The sequence below is a fragment of the Squalius cephalus genome (genome assembly GCF_949319135.1).
Source record: "Squalius cephalus genome assembly, chromosome: 3".
Classification (NCBI taxonomy): Eukaryota; Metazoa; Chordata; class Actinopteri; order Cypriniformes; family Leuciscidae; genus Squalius; species Squalius cephalus.
The window spans coordinates 27,790,681-27,814,508 of record NC_137124.1 but is presented as its reverse complement, the minus strand read 5'-3'; the positions used below and the strand labels follow the sequence as shown (position 1 = coordinate 27,814,508).

The window sequence follows — 23,828 nt, the reverse complement described above, 5'->3', positions numbered from 1 at the left end:
AGCCTCTGCAGCCTATTAACAGCTCAGATCCTTCACCGAGACAGACAGGATGGAGCATGCTGCCCCCAAATGGCTATGCTGGAAACTGACAACAATAAGCCTGTTTTCTGATTGGCATCACAAAAAGCTGCTTTGAATAAACACTGCACTAAAAAAAGCAAAGCATGAGCTGGTGTTCTAATTTACATCCCACCAAATCATCCTCATGTTGTTCCAAACCTGTAAGACTTTCTTTCTTCTGCAGAACATAAAATTATATTTTGAAGAATGGTTTAAAAAAAAAAAAGTATTCAGTCGGGTCCCATGTTGTTTTGGACTCCAATGTTCTTCAAAATATCTTCTTTTGTATCATACAGGTGTGGAACGACATGAGGGGTGAGCAAATGATGACAAGATTTTCATCTTTTAGGAGAGCTATCCATTTTATTAAGTCCTCTTACCTTGGAGTTCAACAGATCTATTTCATATAAAATGTTTTGTAAATTGTATTATTATAGTTAAATGAATGTGACTGATCCCATAAAACCATTGTTTGTACTCTCTGAACTCAATTTGAATGCTCTGAATTAAAATTACAAATGATTGACTGACAGTCTAGGCCTGGTTTCACAGACAGGGTTTAGATTAAGCCAGGATTAGACATTAGCTCAACTAGGACATTTAAGTAGTTTTTATAAACTGCCTTAGAAACATGGCAAAAAAAAAAAAAAACAATGGCACTGACATAAGATGTTACTTTCGGTTAAAACAGCTCAACCATGCATTTTAGTCTGGGACTAGCTTAAGCCTTGTCTGTGAAACCAGAGGTAATTGTTATAGGGTGAGTATAGTTTGTATGTAACATATATAATGTATGGTTTGGCTATGAATTGAAAGAGCTTAAAAGGAAATAGTTTGTAATGAACTGGTTTAGAAAAATAGTTGGGAGTGAACAGACACACACACACACACACACACACACACACACACACACACACACACACACACACACACACACACACACACACACACACACACACACACACACAAAACGCCCACTGATCAGCCCATTGAGCATCAAAATCAAAATGTTTGTGATGAAAACCACATTCTAGCAAAGCTGCAACACATTCAACACTTCTAACACAGTAAGTACCCAGAGTTTGGTGTGTAAGCGCAAATGTCTTAGGTAAGACAGATCTACATATCAGAGGTCTGTTCAAACAATATGTTCAGCTTGAACAGATTAAGACTCACATCTCTGCAGAAGTTCTCCTCTATCAGTGATAGTACATTCAGTCCTGCCCTGCAAACACATTGTATTACAGAGAAACCTTTCTGTCACGAAAGCCCTCAGATGTCCAATTTCAAGCCCCTGAGCAGTGGATGAGTGCTCAGTCTCATCCTTTCATCCCACTCTCTTTCATCTGTCCATGTGACAGACAGCAACATCGTGCCACAAAAGTTGAGTGCACGTTTGGCTGTGTGTCAGCTTTGACTTGAGTTGACGAGCTCTGGAACTGATTGTGACACGGTTCTGCCAAGGATAAAACTTACTAGCTTAGAACACTGACGAAACCAGAAACTGCTATCAGTGAAGTTTTGAAGATTTTCATGATTTTGGCCAGCATTTAGTCATGTCAACAAGCTGTGCACTGCAATCAATGTCGATATAGCTAAAGTAGCCAGTGATTACATTTACATGATTAATTTAGCTGACACTTCTATCCAACGCAACTTAATGCTACTGAGCAATGTTACAACATATTAGCAAGATAGTATATGAAGATAGTATCATAGATGTGCTGTAATACAAAACTTCAATATTGGCTAGAAAGATACCAACTAGTACAGAGACGTAGGTGGCACAAAACAATAATGAACGAGTAAATATATGTTTGTTTTTTTGTGTTTTTTAAACTACTTTAAAGTATACTATAGTTCAAAAGTATGAGTTTTGTTAATTTTTTTTATGTTTCTCCAATGCTCCCCAAGGCTGCATTTATTTGATCCAAATATTGGTCAGTAAAAACAGTAATACTGTGAAATATCATTAAAATGTTAAATTCTATTTGAAAACATTTTAAAATGTGATTTATTTCAGTGATGTCAAAGCTGGATTTTCAGCATACTCCAGAATTCAGTGTCACATGATCCTTCAGAAATCAGTCTAATATGCTGATTTGATGCTCAAGAAACATTTCTTCTTATTATCAATGTTGTATTGCTTAATATTTTTGTACAAACTGTGATCAAAAGTTTTCCAGAATCTTTGATGAATAGAAAGTTCATCAAAGAACATCATTTAATTTTGAAATAGAAATATTCTGTAACAATGTAAGTCTTGTCACTTTTGATCAATTTAATAATGCATCATTTCTGAATAAATGTTGAAATTTTTACTAGAAAAAAATATGATCTTACTGGCCCCAAACTTTTCAATGGTAGTCTAAGTATTTAGAGGAGATAAACCTATGTTTTAATGTACTTCACAGTTTTGTTACAGTAGATAAAAGGGCAAAAGGTAAATAATTGGCAGTAAATAAACAGGTGAAGTGAGATGAAAAGTCAACAAGCTAATGTCAGATCTAAAAAAATGTTAACAGACTCTGACAGCCGATAAGAACAGAATAATCTGGTAAACAATGAGATATGTAATTAGAAAACAGACAATGGACTTGTGAATACATAAACAATTTCAACAGTGAAATGTATCTTACACTGTATAAAACGAAAACAATTAAATGAGATATGTGATAAATAAGCACACAAGAGTGCTGGTAGAAAGGTTGGTAAAGAAAGAGAAGTGATACCTCTGTGGGCCAGCTTCTGAAGAACATTCCTCAAACGCTGCACTGCTGCAGGAGTCACGTCGTAAGTGTAAGGAACTGACCCCAAATAACTCTGACATCCACCAAACAGCCGATCTGCAAAATAAACACACACCTCTTACAACCACATCATGTACATTAATCACCGTCTATTATAATAAAGAAAATAAATAAATGATCTTTATTATATTTTTATTATTACACTAAAGGTATCAACCAAACAGTATGTATACAAATCACCTTGATAAAAGACATCATGTTGTGCAAATATCAAATAATCAGGTATGACAATAATCAGGTATGGCAAGAAGAAACCATAATAGCCTAATTTGTTTAAAGGGGGGGTACCATGGTGTTTCATGTATTCAGAGTTGTTTACAGTGTTAAAGAGATGGATTCTCATGTTAAATATGGGCAAAGTTTTAAAAAAATATTTTGGACGAATAACGGAGAATTTCTGTGCTGAAAATCTTACTTCCGGGTTGGTACAAGTTTCGGCTGGTTTTTTTTTTATCGTGGATCTAATGACGTAGATAAGAGTGGAACTCCTTATATGAGCATTTCTCTCGGAAAAGCGAGCACGTCGACCAGAGGAGAACGAGACCGCGCACATCAACGCGCTTCAACAGGAAATCATCGGCAGGCAGCGCTGCATAGGATTTGTTCAAGAATGTCTCCAAAAAAGTGTGTTTTTGGATGTGAGGGAAAGCTTACCGTGTCCAGCTTTCCAAAGAACCCAGTGTTACAGGAACAGTGGATGCCGTTTGTTTTTCCGGGGCAGCAACGGAGTGTAGGAAGTGCGGTTGTGTGTTCTGGTCGTTTCAGTTACGAATGTTTTATTAACAAGGCTCAGGTCGATGCTGGATTTGCAAATCGTTTGCTATTAAAACGTGGAGCGGTCCCAGTGATAAAAGACCCCATTCATGTAAGTACAACTGGATCAGATTTCTGTCTTTTGCTGGAAATCAAGTACTACCGCTTGACTCTATAGCTCCGCCTCCAGGACCTCGGCTTTTTCCGGAGAGAATCGGAAAGCTGTATTTTTCTTTTATAAATTTAATAAAACTAAACACTTTTTTGAGATATTAAGGATGCACTACTACTCTATAGGTACTCAAGATTAACATGAGATTAGGTGAAACTGTGCATGTTATGTACCCTTTAATGCAGTGCTGTTCCTCTAGATTCTGATAGAGACCATTATAACAGAAAACCTGCCCACCCATGCTAGGCTTGAAGGGAAAAGCACAACTGTTTGTGTCTACTGGCCATCAGTTTATTTATTTTTTAAGGCTGAAGTTTCTGCTTGGAGTCATAACAGCCACTGGGGTTTAGGGCATTTTCTTTCTTTCTTTCTTTCTTTCTTTCTCTTTCTTTCTTTCTTTCTTTCTTTCTTTCTTTCTTTCTTTCTTTCTTTCCTTCTTTTTTTGACACTTTCAATATAAGCACACAGGCCATCAGGAAACACACCTATATAGAGAGACACACACATTATCTGGCCCCTTGTTTATCTCCCCATCACCAGGGACCCAGTGCCACTCAATAGTCTGTTGCTAGGCAACCCAAACCATGGCTCAGATTGGCTTCATAATTCAATGGCTATCTGGGCAAACAGGGAGGATGCAGGGTATAGCCGTGGTCCTCACGAGGAATACTAATGACCACAAGTGTTCCTTCACAATGTAAGAGCATTTTTTATATATGTAAGTGCGCCATGACGTGATGAGCTCTGTCAGACAGTCAATACAATCTGCCTTATTGTTTTATTGCAAATAATTCCGCCATTGTAAATTCCAGACTGGTTCACTTGGTATATTCTGGGATTCATGTAGGTCTTTAGCAGAATGATATTTGTCTAATATGTGAACATGAGCATGTTAGAAGAACACAGTAGGGAAGAGTGAGCGAGAATAAGAGCAACAAAAAAATAATTCAATGCAATGAGAGGAACCAATCAAGAGAATAAGAATTTAAAATGAGACAACAAATAAAGCTTTAGTCTTCAAAAGCAGCTTCAGTTTATGCAGGCAAAACATCCTACTCTGCCTCCTTTTGACTTGAAACCTGCCATGTCCAAACTTTTTACATACACACCAGACACATGACATAACCACCAGCGAACGGACCTTTTCACTGCCTCCGTGTCGGTTTCCATAGCAACCTCCCTCACTGTCGGCTGCCTTTTTTTTCTAGCCGTCTCCGGGAATAATCACACTCTAATTACAGTCATTGCACTCAAATATAGACTCGGCTGCGCTTTCTTCTATCCCACGATTCCTCGAGCTCTACACTGTACAACCATAAAACAGAGCCTTAGGGAAATAGAGTGAGTGGTTATATAAAATCTGTCAGGCAGTTTGAATTATCAAACATGATACATTTGCTTCCCACTTGGTGGGAATATGATATGCTTCTAGAACTCTGCACTTTGTCACTCATTTGCAAAATGCTCTTTATACTGCTTAATAACAGCTCTGAGACCCCTGGCAGGTGCGTCGTCAAGAAAATCCTAGACTGCTCTATGATCACTATTGTGGCCATTATGTCCTTTGAAAGATCAGAGCTGAAGTGAAAATGAAGAATATAGATTGACATTTCACAACATTTGACCTTATTCAGAGAAGGTTTGGATCACTCAATCTTCCTCTGTCATTTGATCAAATATCTGGCCACCCAGAGACAAATGTCTGGCCACACTGACCTTAAACACAATCAAATCAATTATATTCAAATCATCAGCATTTCTAAAACTGTTTAGTATGTTACAGAAAATGACTGTTAAATATTTCAAATAAATAAATGATAATGTAAAAAAAAAACTAAAGCTTGTAATAGGTCATACTGGTAGAATTATGCCATAATCAACCAATAAACTTTTAAAAAGTACTTCAGTTATTGGCGGACACAGTGTCACACTTATATAATATTATATGATGAAAAACAATTATATTACTCTCTCTCATAGTGTTAAACATGACAACACGTAATTCAACACACAAACCTTAATGTGCTGTAATTCTTGTTATCTACCACAAGGAGGAGACTTAACAAGCAAAAAGGGAGACTGTTACACTCCTGTTGCAAGTTCACAGCACAGCCATCCTATTGGGAAATGAATGTGTTTAACATATCGTCTATATGATCTGTAAATACTGTCTACATCCATTATTAAAGATGATGGCTCAAATTCTATTAATATATATAATATAATGATATATACAGTTATAGGTGGCCTATTTTCTGTGAATGTGTGAGACTCATTAGCCACTATAGGTAAATAACTAAAAGTATAACAAAGTGCCTTAAATGGTAAAAAAAAATTTGCACTACAAACCAGTGTGTTTATAATTACGACAATACGTTAAAATAATATGGTAAGAAATATCAGTTTGCAATATCAAGTAGCATTGATCTGTTTTTGTACAGCTAAAAATAGATATGTGGATACATACATACATACATACATACATACATACACACACACACACACATACATACATACATAGCACAACCCTGTGTTAATGATAAAGATGCACACAGTTGTAATTGAAATTGCAAACAGCTTAAATTGTCAATTTTGCCAATAAACCTGATTTGCAATGAACATCAAACAAAAGGAATTGAAATAGCTCAACATAGCAAATGTTTCAAGTGGTTTCCCCAAATTCAACTGAAAACGCAACTTTTAATGACTTCTGCTGTTTCCAAATTATTCAACCCCCTGAATACAATCCCTAAGGCATACCTGAGGCAACTAATCAAGGGCTTTATTAGTTGCACCAGGTTTGCTTGAGCTAGAACACATGAAATATCTGAACTGGATAGGTTTATTGAGTGTCACGTTTGACTGCATGTTAGAAATATGGCTAAGTCAAAAGAATGGTCCAAAAAGTTAAGAGAACATATCCTCGCCTTTCACAAACAAGGAACAGGATACAAAAAGATAGCTAAGGCACTAAATGTTCTTAGAGACACTGTTGGAAGCATAGTTCGTAAGTTCAAAAATTAATGGAACAGTGGTTACACTTCCTGGACGGGGCAGAAAAATAAAGATATCAATGGCTGCAACCAGATTGCTGAAGGCAGGTTCAGTGACTGCAAAAGACCTGCAGCAAGACTTGGTGGCAACAGGCACTGAGGTTTCTATGGAAGTAAAATAATGACAATGTTTTAGAAACAAAAAACACTTGTTGAATTGCACTAATTGAAAAAAATATGCATTGCATTAACCAGGCTTGCATTTTAATGCATTGTATTTTTAGGGCTTGCATTTTTTATGGGCTGAAATTCAACATGGTTGAATATTTAAGCTGTGAATATTTCAATTCAAAACATTTCACACACATTTTCATTTTTAAAAATTCAATAATCCATTCACCTTTCAGATTTCACTTCCAAAATATCCATTATGTTTAACCCCCTGGGGTCGGATATCGCGCCAGCTAATAATACACTAATAATAAAAACAAAATGTTGTATTTTTCGTAAAATAAAGAAAATAAACATGATGCGCGTTCTCCCGTCTCTCTCAATGTGAAGTTCATTCTGAAACGCGACAGAAAATGATCTGTAACTCAGCGAATGAGTGGTATATGAAACACGTCTTTACAAAGCTTGAAGTCTCCATTTTTAAATGATGTAAATCATATCAGAAACAAATATTCTATGTTTAAGTAATCCGTATGAAAGCAACGACATGTACAGTTTCTTCAGTCCGAGCTAATTACCTCTAAATGTGACCACGCCCACGCGTGCACGAGCGATTGACATGCAAATAGTCCATGCGGGCTTATAAACGCCCTCATTACCTTACGCCCGCACTTCTCTGCTTTTGTCGAGACTGTGTTTGTGCTGTGTTGTTTACCTTGGATTTACCTCAGAAGAATTAGAAGAACGCGATTTGAAGATGAGAAGATTTTTAAGGTAAGACATTTCCACTCCTAATAGTAAGCATGCTATTGTTGTATAAACTTTACATTGTAGCTACTCGTTAAACTGGTGCCAGAATAAAATGTGCGTTATGAAATGAGATTGGAGTAAAAACATGAAGCCTATGTCGTACATATATGTAGTCTATCTATATATAGACAGAAACATGTTGAAATGTGAACTAGAGGCAACCTTTCAATGCTAAATGTATATACAGTACATGTACGACACAAGGATGTTTTTCGATAATAAAACACAGCATGATAAAAGTAGGCTAGTATGAGTGTTTACTGTAATATGAGTGTTTACTCTAATATGGTGATTATTATAATGTTTAGACCAGTGTTTACTGTTAAATACTTTGTTTGTGGATATCTGCTCAAACGTAGATGGTAACAATAATGTTTCATAGTTTGGAGCGGCTCGATCGCTTCAGTAAATGTTTGAGTTTGAGTCAGTCGCGCTGTGCATTAGGTTTCATGTTTTTACTCCAATCTCATTTCATAACGTCATAACGAATGGAAACATTTGAAGTAACATGATAATCAATATATTTTTCTCTAGTGTAGTGATACTGATGTTCCTTTTTAACGATGTATAGGCCGTCTGCTATAGGCTATTGTTAATATTATTTTATGCAGCACTGCACGTATATGCCTACAAGGCACAACAAACCTGGTGTTCATTATTTATATATATATATGTGTGTGTGTGTGTGTGTGTGTGTGTGTGTGTGTGTGTGTTTTGTACATTTTAAATCGCAATTTTAACCAGAAAAATCTATTTATTCCCAAAATCGTGCAGCCCTATAGTTTCTCTTGATATCAGCATGTTCACAGGTGTTTATTTTTATTTTTTATACAGGGACCAGATGCCCCACTGATGAGTCCTGCTGACTTCAACATTCACTTGAGTACATGAACATGGTAAATTAAAAATCAAACACCTTGGAAATGACAGGTATGTACTATGTTTCATGAATGGCACAAAGGTGTGTGACTGGTTAAGTCTCTGTCTTTAGTTCAGTGTGTTAAATAATGTGCTTTTTTGTCCTTTGTGTATCTTTGGATTATGTTATGTTGTAAATAAATCCAAACAATCAAAAAGCCATTCTTTTTTAAATCTCCTCATTCTTTGTGCAAGGTTCCTCAGAATGATAGGGCCTGATAGCACCTGATAGGGCCATTAGGGGAGGGTCTTTGTCTTTCTCAGGTGTGAAAGACATTAATATTCATGATGTGTTCGCATAAAGCTTTCTTACACAAAACATGTCTCACAAATTTTAAATTTGTATATATTGTTTTATCTGAATGAGTTGTCAGGATGATTTTTACATAGTTTTGGAGCAAATATTCTAGGCTACGTGATACAATTTTCAAAACTCTTGTGAAGAAATAATTAGTATGGGTTTCATGACCTTATTTCAGCGACAATTTTTTTTTAGTTTTTTCACAAACCACGCATAAACGTCATTATCTCAAAACTATAAACTTATACATGCTGCTGACATATTATTGTAGCAGAGTGTTATGATTGAGATGACAGAGGCAGATCCAAGTGCAACAATTTATTAAATAAAAGACTCTAAAGGGTTAAACAAAGGCATGTCGAGAACCAGGCTGGAGATCATGGGCAGGCTGCAGGCAAACGGAATCCAGAAACAGGCAGAGGGTCACTAGGCAGGCTGCGGACAATCAGAGAGATTCAGCAAGGCAAGAGTCAAGACACAGGTAGGCAAGGAAAACCAGGAACGCTCAGACATGCACACAACAGTGAAACAATACTGCACAAAGAGACACCAGGTTAACAAGCCAGATATAGGTTAACTGATCAGAGTTAAATCAGAACAGGTGATAGTCAATCAGCAGTCAACAATGCATACCAGGAAGCAAGTACGTGAGTCCATAAACATACAAAAGGGGGCGCTGAAACTTGAGTGAGGATAATCCAGAAAGGCTGGCTACCGTCACATAGCCACCCCCCCCAAAGGAGCGGCTTCCAGACGCTCAAAACAAACCCAATATTATTCAATATTGAATGACTGTATAATATAATAATAAACTAAAGTGATTTTACAAGGCGCTATTTTAATTGATTTTCAATTGGTTTTTGTTGTTTAATTTATAAATATAACTCCACTGAAAGGAAGGACTAGACACAATTCAAAATAAATTATTTCAATTGCATTCTAAAAATAGTTCAGTAAAACACATTTCTTACTTAGACAAGAGGCCAGTTGTTGATATTGGCATCACTCTAACTGGTGGATCTGGGATCGATGTGCACAGCCAAATGAAATAGACAACTATTTTGGGCAAAGGCCTCTATATACAAAAATAACTGAACAGACTGAGCAAGAAAGCAGATGGCATTTTAAATCATTCGCTGAAACTACTGAACTGAAACAAACTGTAGGAAAAATGCAAATGCATAGTAACTAAAAAAAATGTATATTCTACTATGTCACACTTCTGTGCACATACATAAAAGATATCCAGATATGTAGTCTGCCAGTGCATTTGGCGAAGGCAGAACAGAGAAAAGTGAGGCATTAAACTTCTGTCTCATATTTAAGATTTTCTCTTTTTTTGAGGCAGTGGCATAGAAAGTAAATTGTCGACACCAGACTTGCTAAAAGGCTTTCTTTTCTCATATCTTCCGTTTCCCCATGAGTACACAGATTATAAAGCACTTCTTTTGGGAAGAGACAGGACAATATTACAGCACAAAGTGTGTTTAACCTTGTCTTTGCTTTTCCAGTCAGTTGAGGTCATTGGATCTGCTTTACTCAGACATCTTTAATGGAGTAAAATACAAAACTATTGAAATGTCTCCTGTCCTCCTCTCAAGTTATGATTCTTAGCCCATCACATTAAACCCATATTCAACCGAGCTGCCGTCACAAGATGCCCGAGGATCTGAAATGAATTGCTGTAATATAGCCAAAGTTTCACAAATAACAATAACTCATGACTTCCTCCTCGATGGTTGTTTCAATAAGCGAGCAGGTCGTGTGGATGCAAACGGAGCTCTTGGGAGTGAGGCAGTGAAGCATGTCTCCCATTGACAATGCTGAGGCAATTATTCTAATCGATGAAACAAGTGAAACACGATGTTGCAACCAAATCGATAGTAATTCAGATTTTTTTTCCTGAATTCCTTTTCCCTGTCTGCTGGTCAACCGAGGTCTAGTGTATAAGTCATGCGATGGGCAGATAATGACAGAACAGGAGGCTGCGGTTGTGTGTGAGAGACAACAGCCACAATGAACAACAGAGAGCTTGAAAATTATTCAGATACCCAGTCAGCTGCTCAAAGATGTTAAAACCATTACTATAATGAGTCTCAGACAGACCACACGGATCGCCGCAGAAAATCGATTTCACCGCGCAGAGTGATACTAATGAAGATAAAGAACAGCCGGTGCCACAGAAGAGGAGTCCATTTTTGCAGCATTAAGAACCACAAATTCAGTAGATTATCTGGATTTGTTGAGGCCTTCGTTTATTGAGGCAATTAGTTCATTTGCAGATCTCACTGAAAGTTAAGCCAATACAACATTTAGTCATTTTTTGGACAAAAGCGTCTGCTAAATGACTAAATGTACAACATGGTTACTAAGACATTATGTACCTTATCGGCAATGCAATATTATAGTGTTTGAATGATATGGAGTCTTTGATAGCAGATGTTGATGCGATATCAGGGTGGTCGATGGCTGATATAAAGCCGGCATAAATGATATCACACCATTTCTTTAAAGATAAACAGCATGCTGCATGAAATTTATATTTATTTACATAATATTATAAATAAATCAAATGACTACTATAATATTTGAATAATTGATATAAAGATATTACAACAGATCAATGCTTGTCTCACCAGGAAAGCAAACTCCTATGAAGGAGCAGTACAAATATTAAAGCGGTGGAGGTGTTATTTGTGTATGAAGTGGTTTTTCAGTGTTATTCTAGATGAAAGCCAAAATTACTCAAGCTAAGACAGAACCTACAAAATATAGCATAACTACAGGTTCCTTTTAACGATCAGATCCAAAGGTCCTTTGCCTTTTACTAATTAGAAATACATCTCTGTTCTTCAAACTGGTAGTATAATCACCATAATGAATCCCCTTACTAAAAGTTCATTTCACCAGCATCACACCACGAAATACAATATATGGTTAAATTTTTTTATGGTCAGTTTTTCCTCTTCTGTTTCTTATGTTATCCCATTTCTGCATGCTTAACTGAACATTTGTCAATTTTAAAATAGATATGGCACTTTATGAGGACTTTTGTTCACACATCAGAGTGAGAGCTTAGGTACAATACAGTAAGCCAATAATACCAAAATAAGTAAGCAAGTATTTCATTAAAAAAAATGAAGCCTGGCTTCTTGTTTCCAATAGAACACAGTTCATATTTCAATTACTAAAATGTTAAACCTTGAATTTTGTGTGTTTTGTACTAAGAGAAAATAAACATGAAAACATTCATTGTTCATGTATCAACTTTCATTTCAAATCATATTTTTTAGAATTTAATAGTTTTCATGCAACATGAACTGGACACTACAAAAATGTTAGTTAGAATCAGTCATTTTTCAAATTTGGAACTTTTACATGATCATCATAAACTTCAATGAGTTTATTAAGTCTAGTATTGATTTTTAATGATCAAAGCCATAGTGAAAATGACATTGGAAGCTTTTTCAGGATCTTACAATATCCCATCCTTCAGCAGTTCAGCACAACCACACACTTCCAACACAACAGACGCTGGTCTAATGGTAGGAAGCAAGGTTTTAAAGATAAAGTTCAGAGAACAGAGAATGTCAAACGGTTTGGCACTAGTCTGTCAGTCTGTGAAAATACGCATACATACTACTCCTGTCCAAACAGAAAAGGTTAGATTGTCTAAGCAGATAATGACTTGCATTCTAATCTTGAAAATACAGAGTGTCCTGTGTAGACTTATAGTTACAGTCTGCAAGACATTTTTGATCTTTTTTGAATGGTCAATTGTCTCTGGGAAGAGTCGTCTAATAGGTCAAGGGACTAATTGGCAGATTTTCTGCAAGTTTATATAGTTTCTGAAAACCCTGGGCAACCATGGTCAAACCATCAGTCACTTACCCTTTTCAGAGACAGGTTTAGCTTGTTTAACTCTTATCTATTTAATTGCATATGTAAATAATGGCCTCTATAAATGTGATCGCCTGTCCCTTAAATTGTCTTGTTAGTTTATCCTGTTTTCTTCTTTTGAATTATTTCACTTGTCAACTTATTTAATACCATTATAACAATCCAAGCCAGAAATATTGCATTTGGCAGGCAGTTTGATGTGAAATAAGGGAGAGGAAATTTGTTAGCACACAGCATGTCCTCAAACACACTGGAAATACGAATTGTGTTGTACCACACTGTATGTGTCTAATTTTACTTTAGCCTATATAACATTATATCTTACTATAATGCCCCTTGATACTGAAGCATTTTCAAAAACTAGACTACTTTATGGATGATCTCAATCTGTAATTATCATTCAGAGTGGAAGAGAGATCACAGAGGATCAATAGCTGGCAGCTAAACAAGAACAAATAAATCAAAACTGAAATGCTTTGAAAAGAATATGTTCAGGCTCATATTTCTGCCTCTTTTCCAGCATTACTGGGGAACTGACATGCCATTTATCTGGAAACCAATTCATGTGCATTGTGGTATTTGTTTTAAGTGATTAATAATAAAATCATTGACTTTAGTGCATTCAATCAATTCAAGCAGCATACAATAGAAATTCCAACAACAATGATGCTAGGGATGCACCGATATGAAAATTTTGAAACCAATACGATAATTCTTTATATTTGAAAGCCGAAGCACTTCAACATATAGTAAATCATATATACAGTACAGTAGCTTAGTTCGAAATCAGTGCAGTGGAGAAAATTGTTACTTGATCCCCTGATGATTTTGTTAGTTTGCCCACTTTCAAAGAAATGAAGGGTCAATCATTTTTATGGTAGGTTTATTTTAACTGATAGAATATATAAAAAAAAACATTATATATAGGTTATACAATTTGCATTTCAGTGAGTGAAATAAGCATTTGATCCCCAAGCAAAACATCATTTCATACTTGGTTTCGAAACCCTTGTTGGCAAGCATAGTGGTAAGACGTTTCTTGTAGTTGGTCACTAGGTTTGCACACATCTCAGGAGGGATTTTGGTCCATTCCTCTTTACAGATCCTCTCTAAATCCTTAAAGGGGTGGTTCAGGATTTTGGACATCGGACCTCATTTCCAAGTTAGCCTGGGTGTTATTTATCAGTGGAGACAGTTTTCAAAAATTTTCACCCAGTCCTCCCAGTTGCATAGTTCGCCAGTGCTAGGCTACTGTTGACTCGCGCTAGCCTAGCACCGGCGAACTATGCAACTGGAAGGACTGGGTGAAAAATTTTCGAAAACTGTCTCCACTGATAAATAACACCCAGGCTAACTTGGAAATGAGGTCCGATGTCCAAAATCCACAAGATGCAACTTGAAGTTTCAGCTCCCTCCACAGATTTTCAATAGGATTAAGATCCGGAGACCTTAATGTGCTTCTTCTTGAGCCTCTCCTTTGTTGCCTTGGCGGTATGTCTTGGGTCATTGTCATTCTAGAAGACCCATCCACAACCCATCTTCAGTGTTCTGGCTGAGGGAAGGAGGTTCTCGTCCAAGATTTTACGGTACTTGGCCTCTGTCCATCAGCCTCAATATGACGAAGTCGTCCTGTACCCTTAGCAGAGAAACAGCCCCAGATCATAATGTTTCCACCTCCGTGCTTGACTGTAGGGATGGTATTCTTGGGGTCATAGTCAGCATTTCTCTTCCTCCAAACATGACGAGTTGAGTTGATGCCAAAGAGCTACATTTTTGGTCTCATCTGACCACAGCACTTTCTCCCAAACCTTCTCGGAATCATTTAGATATTCATTGGAAAACTTCAGACGGGCCTGTACATGTGCCTTCTTGACCAGGTGCTCAAGTGCACCTTGCGAGTGCATTAGTTCTGGGCTGATCTCTCACCTTTCACATGAACGAATAATGGCACCAACAGTTGTCTCCTTCTCACCAAGCTTCTTGCTGATGGTCTTGTAGCCCATTCCAGCCTTGTGCAGGTCTACAATCTTGTCCCTGATGTCCTTTGACAGCTCTTTGGTCTTGCCCATGGTGGTGGAGAGGTTGGAATGGAAGATACAGATTCTGTGGACAGGTTTCTTTTATACACATTAACGAGCTGACATTAGGAGTACTTTCTTAAAGTGACAGGGCTAATCTGTGTTTCACATGGGCACATAACCAATCTGTGGGAGTAGGGCTGGGTACCGAGTTCGATACTTTTTAGGTACCGACCGAATTGTCTCGATACTATCGAGTATCGAAAAATGACTTGTTTTTCGGTACCAGATTTCGATACCTAAGGGGTTAACTCGTCAACGTCAGTGCTCAAACAAATACATATGAAATGCACAACGACGCACATACACGCAAACTCTACACACACGAGACGCGCGGAACTCTCCAAGCACATGCTCATATGAGACGCGCGCGCGCACACAAACTGTCCACGCACATACTCATATGAGACGCGAGCACACACACACAAACTCTCCGCGCACATACTCATATGAGACGCGAGCACACACACACACACACACACACACACACACACACACACACACACACACACACACACACAAACACAAACACACAAACACAATACCCTAAAGATGTGGAAAAATCGATCAAAAATGTGGCTACATTTCTCCAGGCTCGATGCCAACAGCGCGCGATGCAGTATTTGCGGCAAAATAATTGCTGCAAAGACCGGTACCACGACAAATATGATGAAGACCTTGACAGTGCACGATAAGAGCAGAAAGTTGCTCCGTCTTCGACTGGTAAATGAAGAGATACCTTGTTGATCACTCTGACAGTAATTATATTGCAATAATGACCTACTGAATGTACACTGCCGTTCAAAAATGTGTTGGTTAGTCAGATTTTTTTTTTAGTAAGGATGCATTAAAGTGATAAAAAATTACCATAAAACGTGTGTAATGTTACAAAAGATTTCTGTTTCAAATAAATGCTGTTCTTTTGAAATTTGTATTCATCAAAGAATCATGAAAAAATTTATCAGTTTCCAAAATATTAAGCAGCAAACTGTTTTCATATTTCTGAAGGATCATGTGACACTGAAGTAATGATTTTGAAAATTCAGCAATTAAATAACTAAATTACATTTTAAAATATATTCAAATAAGATTTTAAATTGTAATACTATTTCACAATGTTACAAGTTTTACTGTATTTTTGATCAAACAAATTCAGCTTTGGTGAGCATGAGCTCTTTATTAAAAAAAAAAAAAAAATGTTCCTTTGTGCACTGGCTAAGGAGCATGAGTCAAACTGAAAAAATAAAACCAAAGTTTTTCTGAGGTAATGTGTAATGTAATCTTGTTAAAATGGATTTCATAAAATTGGTATCGAAAAAAGTATCGTTCAGGAACCGGTATCGAAATCAAGGTATCGGTATCGGTATTGGTATCGAATTTTTTTGAACGATACCCAGCCCTATGTGGGAGGCAGAATTCTTGCTGGTTAGAAGGGGATCAAATACTTATTTCACTCGATCAAATGCTAATCAATTTATCAACCTTTATATAATGTGTTTTTTTTTCTGGATTTTTGGTTGATATTCTGTCTCTATCCGTTAAAATAAACCTACCATAAAAATTATAGACCCTTACAAACTTACAAAATCATCAGGGGATCAAATTATTATTTTCTCCACTATAAGTTTTAAAATTAACGTTGCACTCCTATGACCAACTTTCTTTATATATATAAAAAAAAATATCTATTGCTTTACAAATAAATAAAATAATGCCTAAATAATGAAAACAATTAAGTGGACAACAAATGCTTGGGTATAAAGAATAAAAATGCATGTGCCATGGATAAATAAAATGGAATAGCCTCTGCATAGACAATAATGAAACTATTTTAATTAACCCATATTGTTGATGAAAATAATAAGAGAAAAATAAAACTGATAGTTATTATTTATAATGCATCAATGTAAACATAATATTACAACTTCTTTATGCACAAAATGACGCAAACGCACAAGTGAACTTGAACTAAGTTATGCGCTAGTCAGAATGTGTAACTCTTGTTGTAGATGTGCTCTTCCTGTGTTCTCTTTATAATGTTGTTTATTTTTATTTAATTATAATACTTCATAAATAAAATAAATAAACATCTATTTTCCCTTTTATAAATGGAGTGCCACACAACTCACATAAGATTCACATCAAAGTCTGAAGAGAAATCTAATTGCAGGCCTAAGTATATACACAAGCTTTAAGGCTTGACACTCATGATTGTCAGGCTGTCACATACCTCCTGACAGACATGACTATGGCTCAAAATGTACATCATTTATTTATAATCTAACATCTGGTTAAACGATTCGGTCACTGATTTTGGCCCTCCAAAACCATTTCGGTAGCTGAAATTTTGGTGTATTGGTGCATCCCTACTTATAACGAGAGGATTTGCAAGAGTGCAGAACTCAGCACAGGACAAAAACTCTGGGATTTTGGGTGGATTCTAACTTAATAACGTCTGATTGGCCATTGTGTTCAAGAAATCAACAGATATGTTTGTGATTGGCTACATTGCTCAATGTTGCAAGAACATGTTGTAAATAGAAACCTTTGACGCTCAAGAACGCAAACACCATCTCGTTTGCCAATATGATATTATTACGGAGAAAACTGATCCTAGACCAGCAGTTATGGGCAGCTTTACCCTCTGAAAGCAATCACAAGCAGCAGCAGTCAGTGGTTTGAGCCATAGAATTCCACGCAAGTCTCAAGTCTGTGGCCAGAGGAAAGCTAAGCCTATGTGTACTTGCTTGACACACTTCATTTGTGTTTCAAAGGTGAAAGAAAGTTTCATGAGGTTGGAACAACATGAAGACGACTAAATGATGACTGAGTTTTCATTTTTGTTTGAAGTAACCCTTTAAGGACTCGCTGACAAACTACTGCAAAAAAAAAAAAAAAGCACTGAATCAGTCCACATTTCAAATCTCTGGCTATTCGTACACAGTCTATATTATTAATTGAATTGTCAGACTGTACCACCTCTTTCTGACTGATGACTGGAGTTTTCTCCACAACTCCTGTGTGTTTCTGTTATTTATTCTGCTGCAGGCTGTTCTCACCTGTGCCAGAATACTGGGTCCAGCACCAGCTTCCTGTCTCCAGACCGCTCTTCATTGTCAACGGAGGAGTCATCTGTGAATGTCTGAGGTGGCATGACCAGGTATTTTACTGGTACATCTATTGTGTAGAGATTAAACAGGGACTGAGACAGGACAATTTCCTGAAGTGCCACAATATTATCTGACAGTAAGGTGCTGCAGAATAGCCCCCAGGGAGTGATTCCCACTCTACTCCAGCTTCTCAGTCAAGTCAAGTCACCCTTCATTTATATAGCGCTTTTAACAATATGGATTGTTTCAAAGCAGCTTTACAGTGATAATAGGAAATTACCATAACAGATTGTTTAGGCTTTACAACAGCTCTAGGATAAAGTTATTGTCCAGCTAAGGTTAGTTTTGATTGATTGATTCACTTTCATTGCGAAGATCATTAGTTATTAACTTAGGGGCCACTAACACAACACTGTTCTAACAGGAAAACCCTTAACGCGCTCCGGCCGCCCATCCGCACAAAACAGTGCCTGGTGTCTCGAGAACGCACTCCCTGGAATAGGTTAGAAGGTGCAAACGATTATCCGTTCTCTCTGCATAAACCTCAAAAAATGCAAACCCACGAAAACGCAGACGTCGCGCACATACGCATTACGTGTTCAGTCCAAAGGTATGCGTGTTTGAATATGTGCGTAGGCGTGTAGTCCTTCTTTACAAATTAACCCTCAATAAACTATTTGTCTGGCCTTAAAAATTTATAATACAAATTTTTTTTTTTTTCGCCGCGTCTGCATAGCCACGCAAACCGGAATTATCACAACAACATTTTATCTGTACTGAGGTAAAGGGAAGGGAAGAGGCCTTCACAGGGGAGGGACTGGTTGACACTTCAGGACTGCGTTGTCATCATGTCCAGGCGCAGGTTCTTCATCAGATCTGGATACAGCCTAGATCCAGCAGACTGCGGTAAACCTCGGATAAACAGGGAGACTAATATCAACGTAGATGCCATCCTTCTTATGATGTAACAAGTACAACAGGATTTATGGGGAGTGTTCCCAGTTCCGGCTGACCTAATCTATGCAGCCTAACATTGAACTATAGAAGTCTATAATGTGTGTAGGGTTTGAGGGCGAACCAAACACAAATTAATCTTCCAGGTGGTTCGTTAGGTGTAAGACGCTGCTGACGTAAGACGCTGCTGACGTGTTATCTGGTGCGCCCAACATGCACACTTACGCACCATTTAAAAAAAATATAGCAATACCAAAATACAAACAATGTAGAATAGCTTGAATACAGCGTGCGTCTCCCTCAGACTGTAAACGAAGCTCGGGCGCACCAGATAACACGTCAACAGCGTCTTATGTCAGCAGCGTCACTGCGGAGTCGTGAACGCGGATTGACAACAGACCCGGAAGAGAATACAATGCTGAATAAAGTTGTAACTTTACAACTTTTGCAAAATTTATTTTCGATGTTTCAAAAAATTCTAACTAACCCACTGATGTCAAATGGACTACTTTGATGATGTCTTTATTAGCTTTCTGGACATGGACAGTATACCGTACATACATTTTCAATGGAGGGACAGAAAGCTCTCGGACTAAATCTAAAATATCTTAAACTGTGTTCCGAAGATGAATGGAGGTCTTACGGGCTTGGAACGACATGAGGGTGAGTCATTAATGACATAATTTTCATTTTTGGGTGAACTAACCCTTTAAGTCGGCTTGGCTCCTGAGTTATGTCTGGTCAAAGGTGGAAGTTTAATCGGGTGTATCTCGGGAAGGAAGCCGAGTTGGGGCTCCAGACTCTGGGGTTTCGGAGGGATCTCCTAGTTTTGCCCGGACAAAGCTGGACAGGAAGTGGCGGTATCTCGGAGCCGGATGGTCCCAGGGGCTCAGGACTGTGGGGAATGTAGGGTCCCTCTGGGATCTCTACATGCCCAGAATCTCAAACCTTAACTCAGCTTGGCTCCTGAATTATGCCCGGTTATACATAAAGGACTTTTGTCATCTCATTTGAATGAATGTGTGTAATTTGTGAGTAAGTAAGGTAAGGTTAAAAGGTTAGTAAGGTAAAAGCACATAAAGACATGTTATCATTAAACACTTTCAGAAAATATATCAAAGTTTGCAATTAGAGAGATTCCTCATTGAAACTCATATGGTGGGCTTAAATGGTTCCACAGTGAGTAATGGTGAAAAAAGACAATGTTTTCCTTTAAAAATGTAAGATATGTTTACAAATACATGCATGGAGCTTAAATATACTGTGGACAAGTATCATCGTAATTTTCATTGTGCCCACATTGAGAAATGTTAAGTTTTTTTCATTCAAGGTTAGCTTGTGTTGGCTATAGTTTGCATGCGTTTTGTGGCGCTGTACCATTTAAGCCCATCTTTAAAAAAAAGTGAATTTATGAAAATAATCTTCTCTACAAAACAATTTATGATGTATTTACTTATAAATTAATGTAAAATGAATCACAAAACATTCATTGTTTGCAGTTCACATGCTTAACTCTTTGGCAGTCTAGCCTTTCTGTAAGGCTAATGGTTTGACCTAGAGATTAGCTTTGAACGCAAGCTAATAAAGCTCATCTTTCCATTTAAAGGAAAATGATATGAAATGATAAATTACTATTTGTTCATACACAAAAAAACAATACATTTATCTCTTATTTGACATAATATCAATGTGGTTACCAAAGAAAATGGCTGAAAATTGCAGAAATGTGTTGATTTCTTAAGGGTCCCGAAACACCAGTTTTGGGGTGACTTTGTGTGAGGTCCCCTGAGACAGCATGCACATGGTTGGGGCTAACTCAACATTGCCAAATGTGATTGGTATGCAATAGAAAATGCCAGGGAAGTAACAAATCACTGGATTGGTAAAATAATAAGCAGCATAAAATATTATTTTCTCTTTTTTTAATTTGACTTCAGAGTTGAAAGTGGGCTTAAAGGGTACATGGGCTTAATGGGTACACTTACCCTATATCTGTTTTTTATTTGTTGAACATCAATTACATTTTTACCCTTAGATGGGTTTGGAAGTTTTTTGTATTTCCTAATTCCTAATTTCCTAGCTCTAAGAGGTCTCAGGGTGGTGAAGAGGCAGTGAAGGGGCCCATCCATTAAAAATAAACAAAGCTTGTCACTCCAAATCATTCTCACGAGAACAGCTTGTGCAACAACACAAAACCAGAGAAGGTGAAAGAAACCAAGGGGAGATAAAAGTCCCCTGACAGTCCTTGGGATTTTTCCTTCATAAGACCTGAGGTTTGACAGCACTCCCTGAGTGCTTGGGTTTTCACTCTTCACTGCATTTGTTTAATTGAAGTGAATGACTTGGTGCAGGGCTCCAAATGTATTCCACGTCAAGAGAAAATCATCACACACAGGGTTCCAAATATAGCATCGCACAAATTAAAGAATTTAACTTTTGGATGTAATTTGACTTTTGACCAAATTTGCAGGTATCATAAACTATTGGTCAATGCACTGTCAATACATCAAACTGTCAAAATCAGAACTTTCAGCATCCGCCAGTATCCATATATAACACTGACATCTTGGAGCCTGAGTCTGCGCAGTATAGAGCATGAAGTGTAGCTGCGGTATCAAGTCCCTGCACACACTTGTGGAGAATTGGTTAGTGCAGTTAACTGCAGAACAACTCACTATGTCAGTGTGAAATAAACAGTTATGGAAATGTAGAAATTAAAGTTAAAGCTCCAATCTCCTCCCGAAGATAATGAATAAAGTCTGTTAGTGCCTCAATGGTGCCTGTCAATCATGACGTCACACCCCCGTTTTTATAGCATCAAATCAAAAAAAAAAAAAAAAAAATTAACACTTGACCTTACATTAGCGTGATAAAAACTACATAAAAAGACAGAAACCATCTTTGGAAAAAAATATTTGAAGTGTAATTTGATTGTTTAGTTTTTCTTACGTACCATTACATTACATGGAGAGGGCGGGGTTTATAACCTATACTGCTTCCAGCCACCTGGGGGTGATCGAAACATTTTGGCTTCACTTTTCAGGACTTGTGCGGCATACTTGTTGATGACGTGTTTACTTGAGCAAGGGAGAGACAATGGGTGTTTCTCAAACGGAAGGCTGCATGTATCGGCTGCCATGTCATCAAACGTCGCTGAAGGCAATCTCAATTTGAACAATCCTTGGAAGGCAGCCTCCATTTCATGTCCTTCATTCGGCCTGTTTTGAAGGATGCATCGTATGTATCCTTTGTGGTCTTAAATCACCATTGCTTACATTGTACACCAATGTAAGCCACTGGGAGACCACAGACAACTGTCATTCACTGTATTGCATTAATTGAAAGCTAGTTAATATAAAATTTGTAATAAAGTATTTTTCCAAAATTAAGTTTTAATAGTATTTTCATGTCATGGACGTGGGGGCGGGAACATGTGTGACATAGCCATGCACTCTTACTGGACCGCCTCATTCTAGCGTTTAATTGCTGAGGAGGAAACTAGCCTACAAGCCTACTAGGAAGGACTCAGTTTCGGTAGGATGCAGCCGTCCGTTTGAGAAACACCCAAAATGTCCCACACATGAAATCACAGCAATATTAAACTACAATCATCCAATGATCCAATCAATTCCCGATGGACAAAATCAAGTGCCGCCCTAAATTTTTTCTTGTTCAAGAAGCTGTTACACTTGCACATACATCACATTAGGGAAGAAAAGACTATAGCAACTTCCATTTCATGCCAACTTTAAGCACTAGATGTTGACAAGACACCATTTACAATAGAATAGAACGGGATGGAAATTTGTCTGGCTCACCAAAACACTTTTTGGATTATTTGATAATCATGAAACCACAAAGCCAAGAAGAGTAGAATTTCAATGCTGAAGCTCAAGTCTAACAAAACGATCTGCAATCAGGTGGCACAATGTAAATCTCATCTTTCTGACAGCTAAACCTTGATTGGATCTTTTCACCTGCTTGCACTTAAAAGGACTTGACTTGATAGGTCTTCTTCGCAGCCAAGTCCCCATTCACTTAACTTTTCTCTCTTAAGGCTTCAAAGACATTGATTTGCAATATGAGAAATGTTGATAGCTAGTCCTACACAGTTACTGCCTGGCCTCAATTCATAATATGGACAATCCAGCCTGTAGCCTATATTCACTACAATAGGCTACAACCATCCATAACCATTCCTCATTCAAGTTTTCCTTATTTCCGAGATTCTATGAGAAGCACTGTCTTGCTTTCCAAAGATACAATTACATCCCATCAGTGCAGATAAGGCTGGTTGAATTTCACAATTTAGCCTAATTAAAACAATTTCAAACTAAACTTTGATTAGATTGTATTAAACAAATAAATAGGATACTGTTAATAAAATAAAAAAACTTCTCAATAATAGCACACTGAGTGCACACACACACAAACCATTTACGTCCATCTCTGAACTTTATTTTTGTGACATTTATGTTTAGCAGTTTTTAAAGTGTCAGTATTATAAGAGAAAATATTCCCCCCCAAAAAAATCTTAAAGGGATAGTTCACCCAAAAATGAAAATTCTGTCAGTAATTACTCACCCTCATGTTGCTCCAACCCCGTAAGACCTTCGTTCATCTTCGGAAGATGAACGAAGGTCTTACGGGGTTGGGACAACATGAGGGTGAGTAATTACTGACAGAATTTTCATTTTTGGGTGAACTATCCCTTTAACATGAGATTAGGGCTGGGCGATATGGAGCAAAAAATATATCTCGATATATTTTGCTATATCTCGATATACGATATATATTA

At 37.3% G+C, this 23,828-nt stretch overlaps 1 protein-coding gene across 1 annotated transcript in view; it reads right to left on the bottom strand.

The window, feature by feature from the left end:
- ptprn2 (protein tyrosine phosphatase receptor type N2) overlaps positions 1–23,828 on the bottom strand; it is a 278,997-nt gene that overhangs the window by 213,920 nt on the left and 41,249 nt on the right. Inside the window, exon 3 of the mRNA XM_079865630.1 lies at positions 2,793–2,906. Coding sequence (XP_079721756.1) covers positions 2,793–2,906 — 114 coding nt within the window. The remainder of the gene's footprint in view (positions 1–2,792; positions 2,907–23,828) is intronic.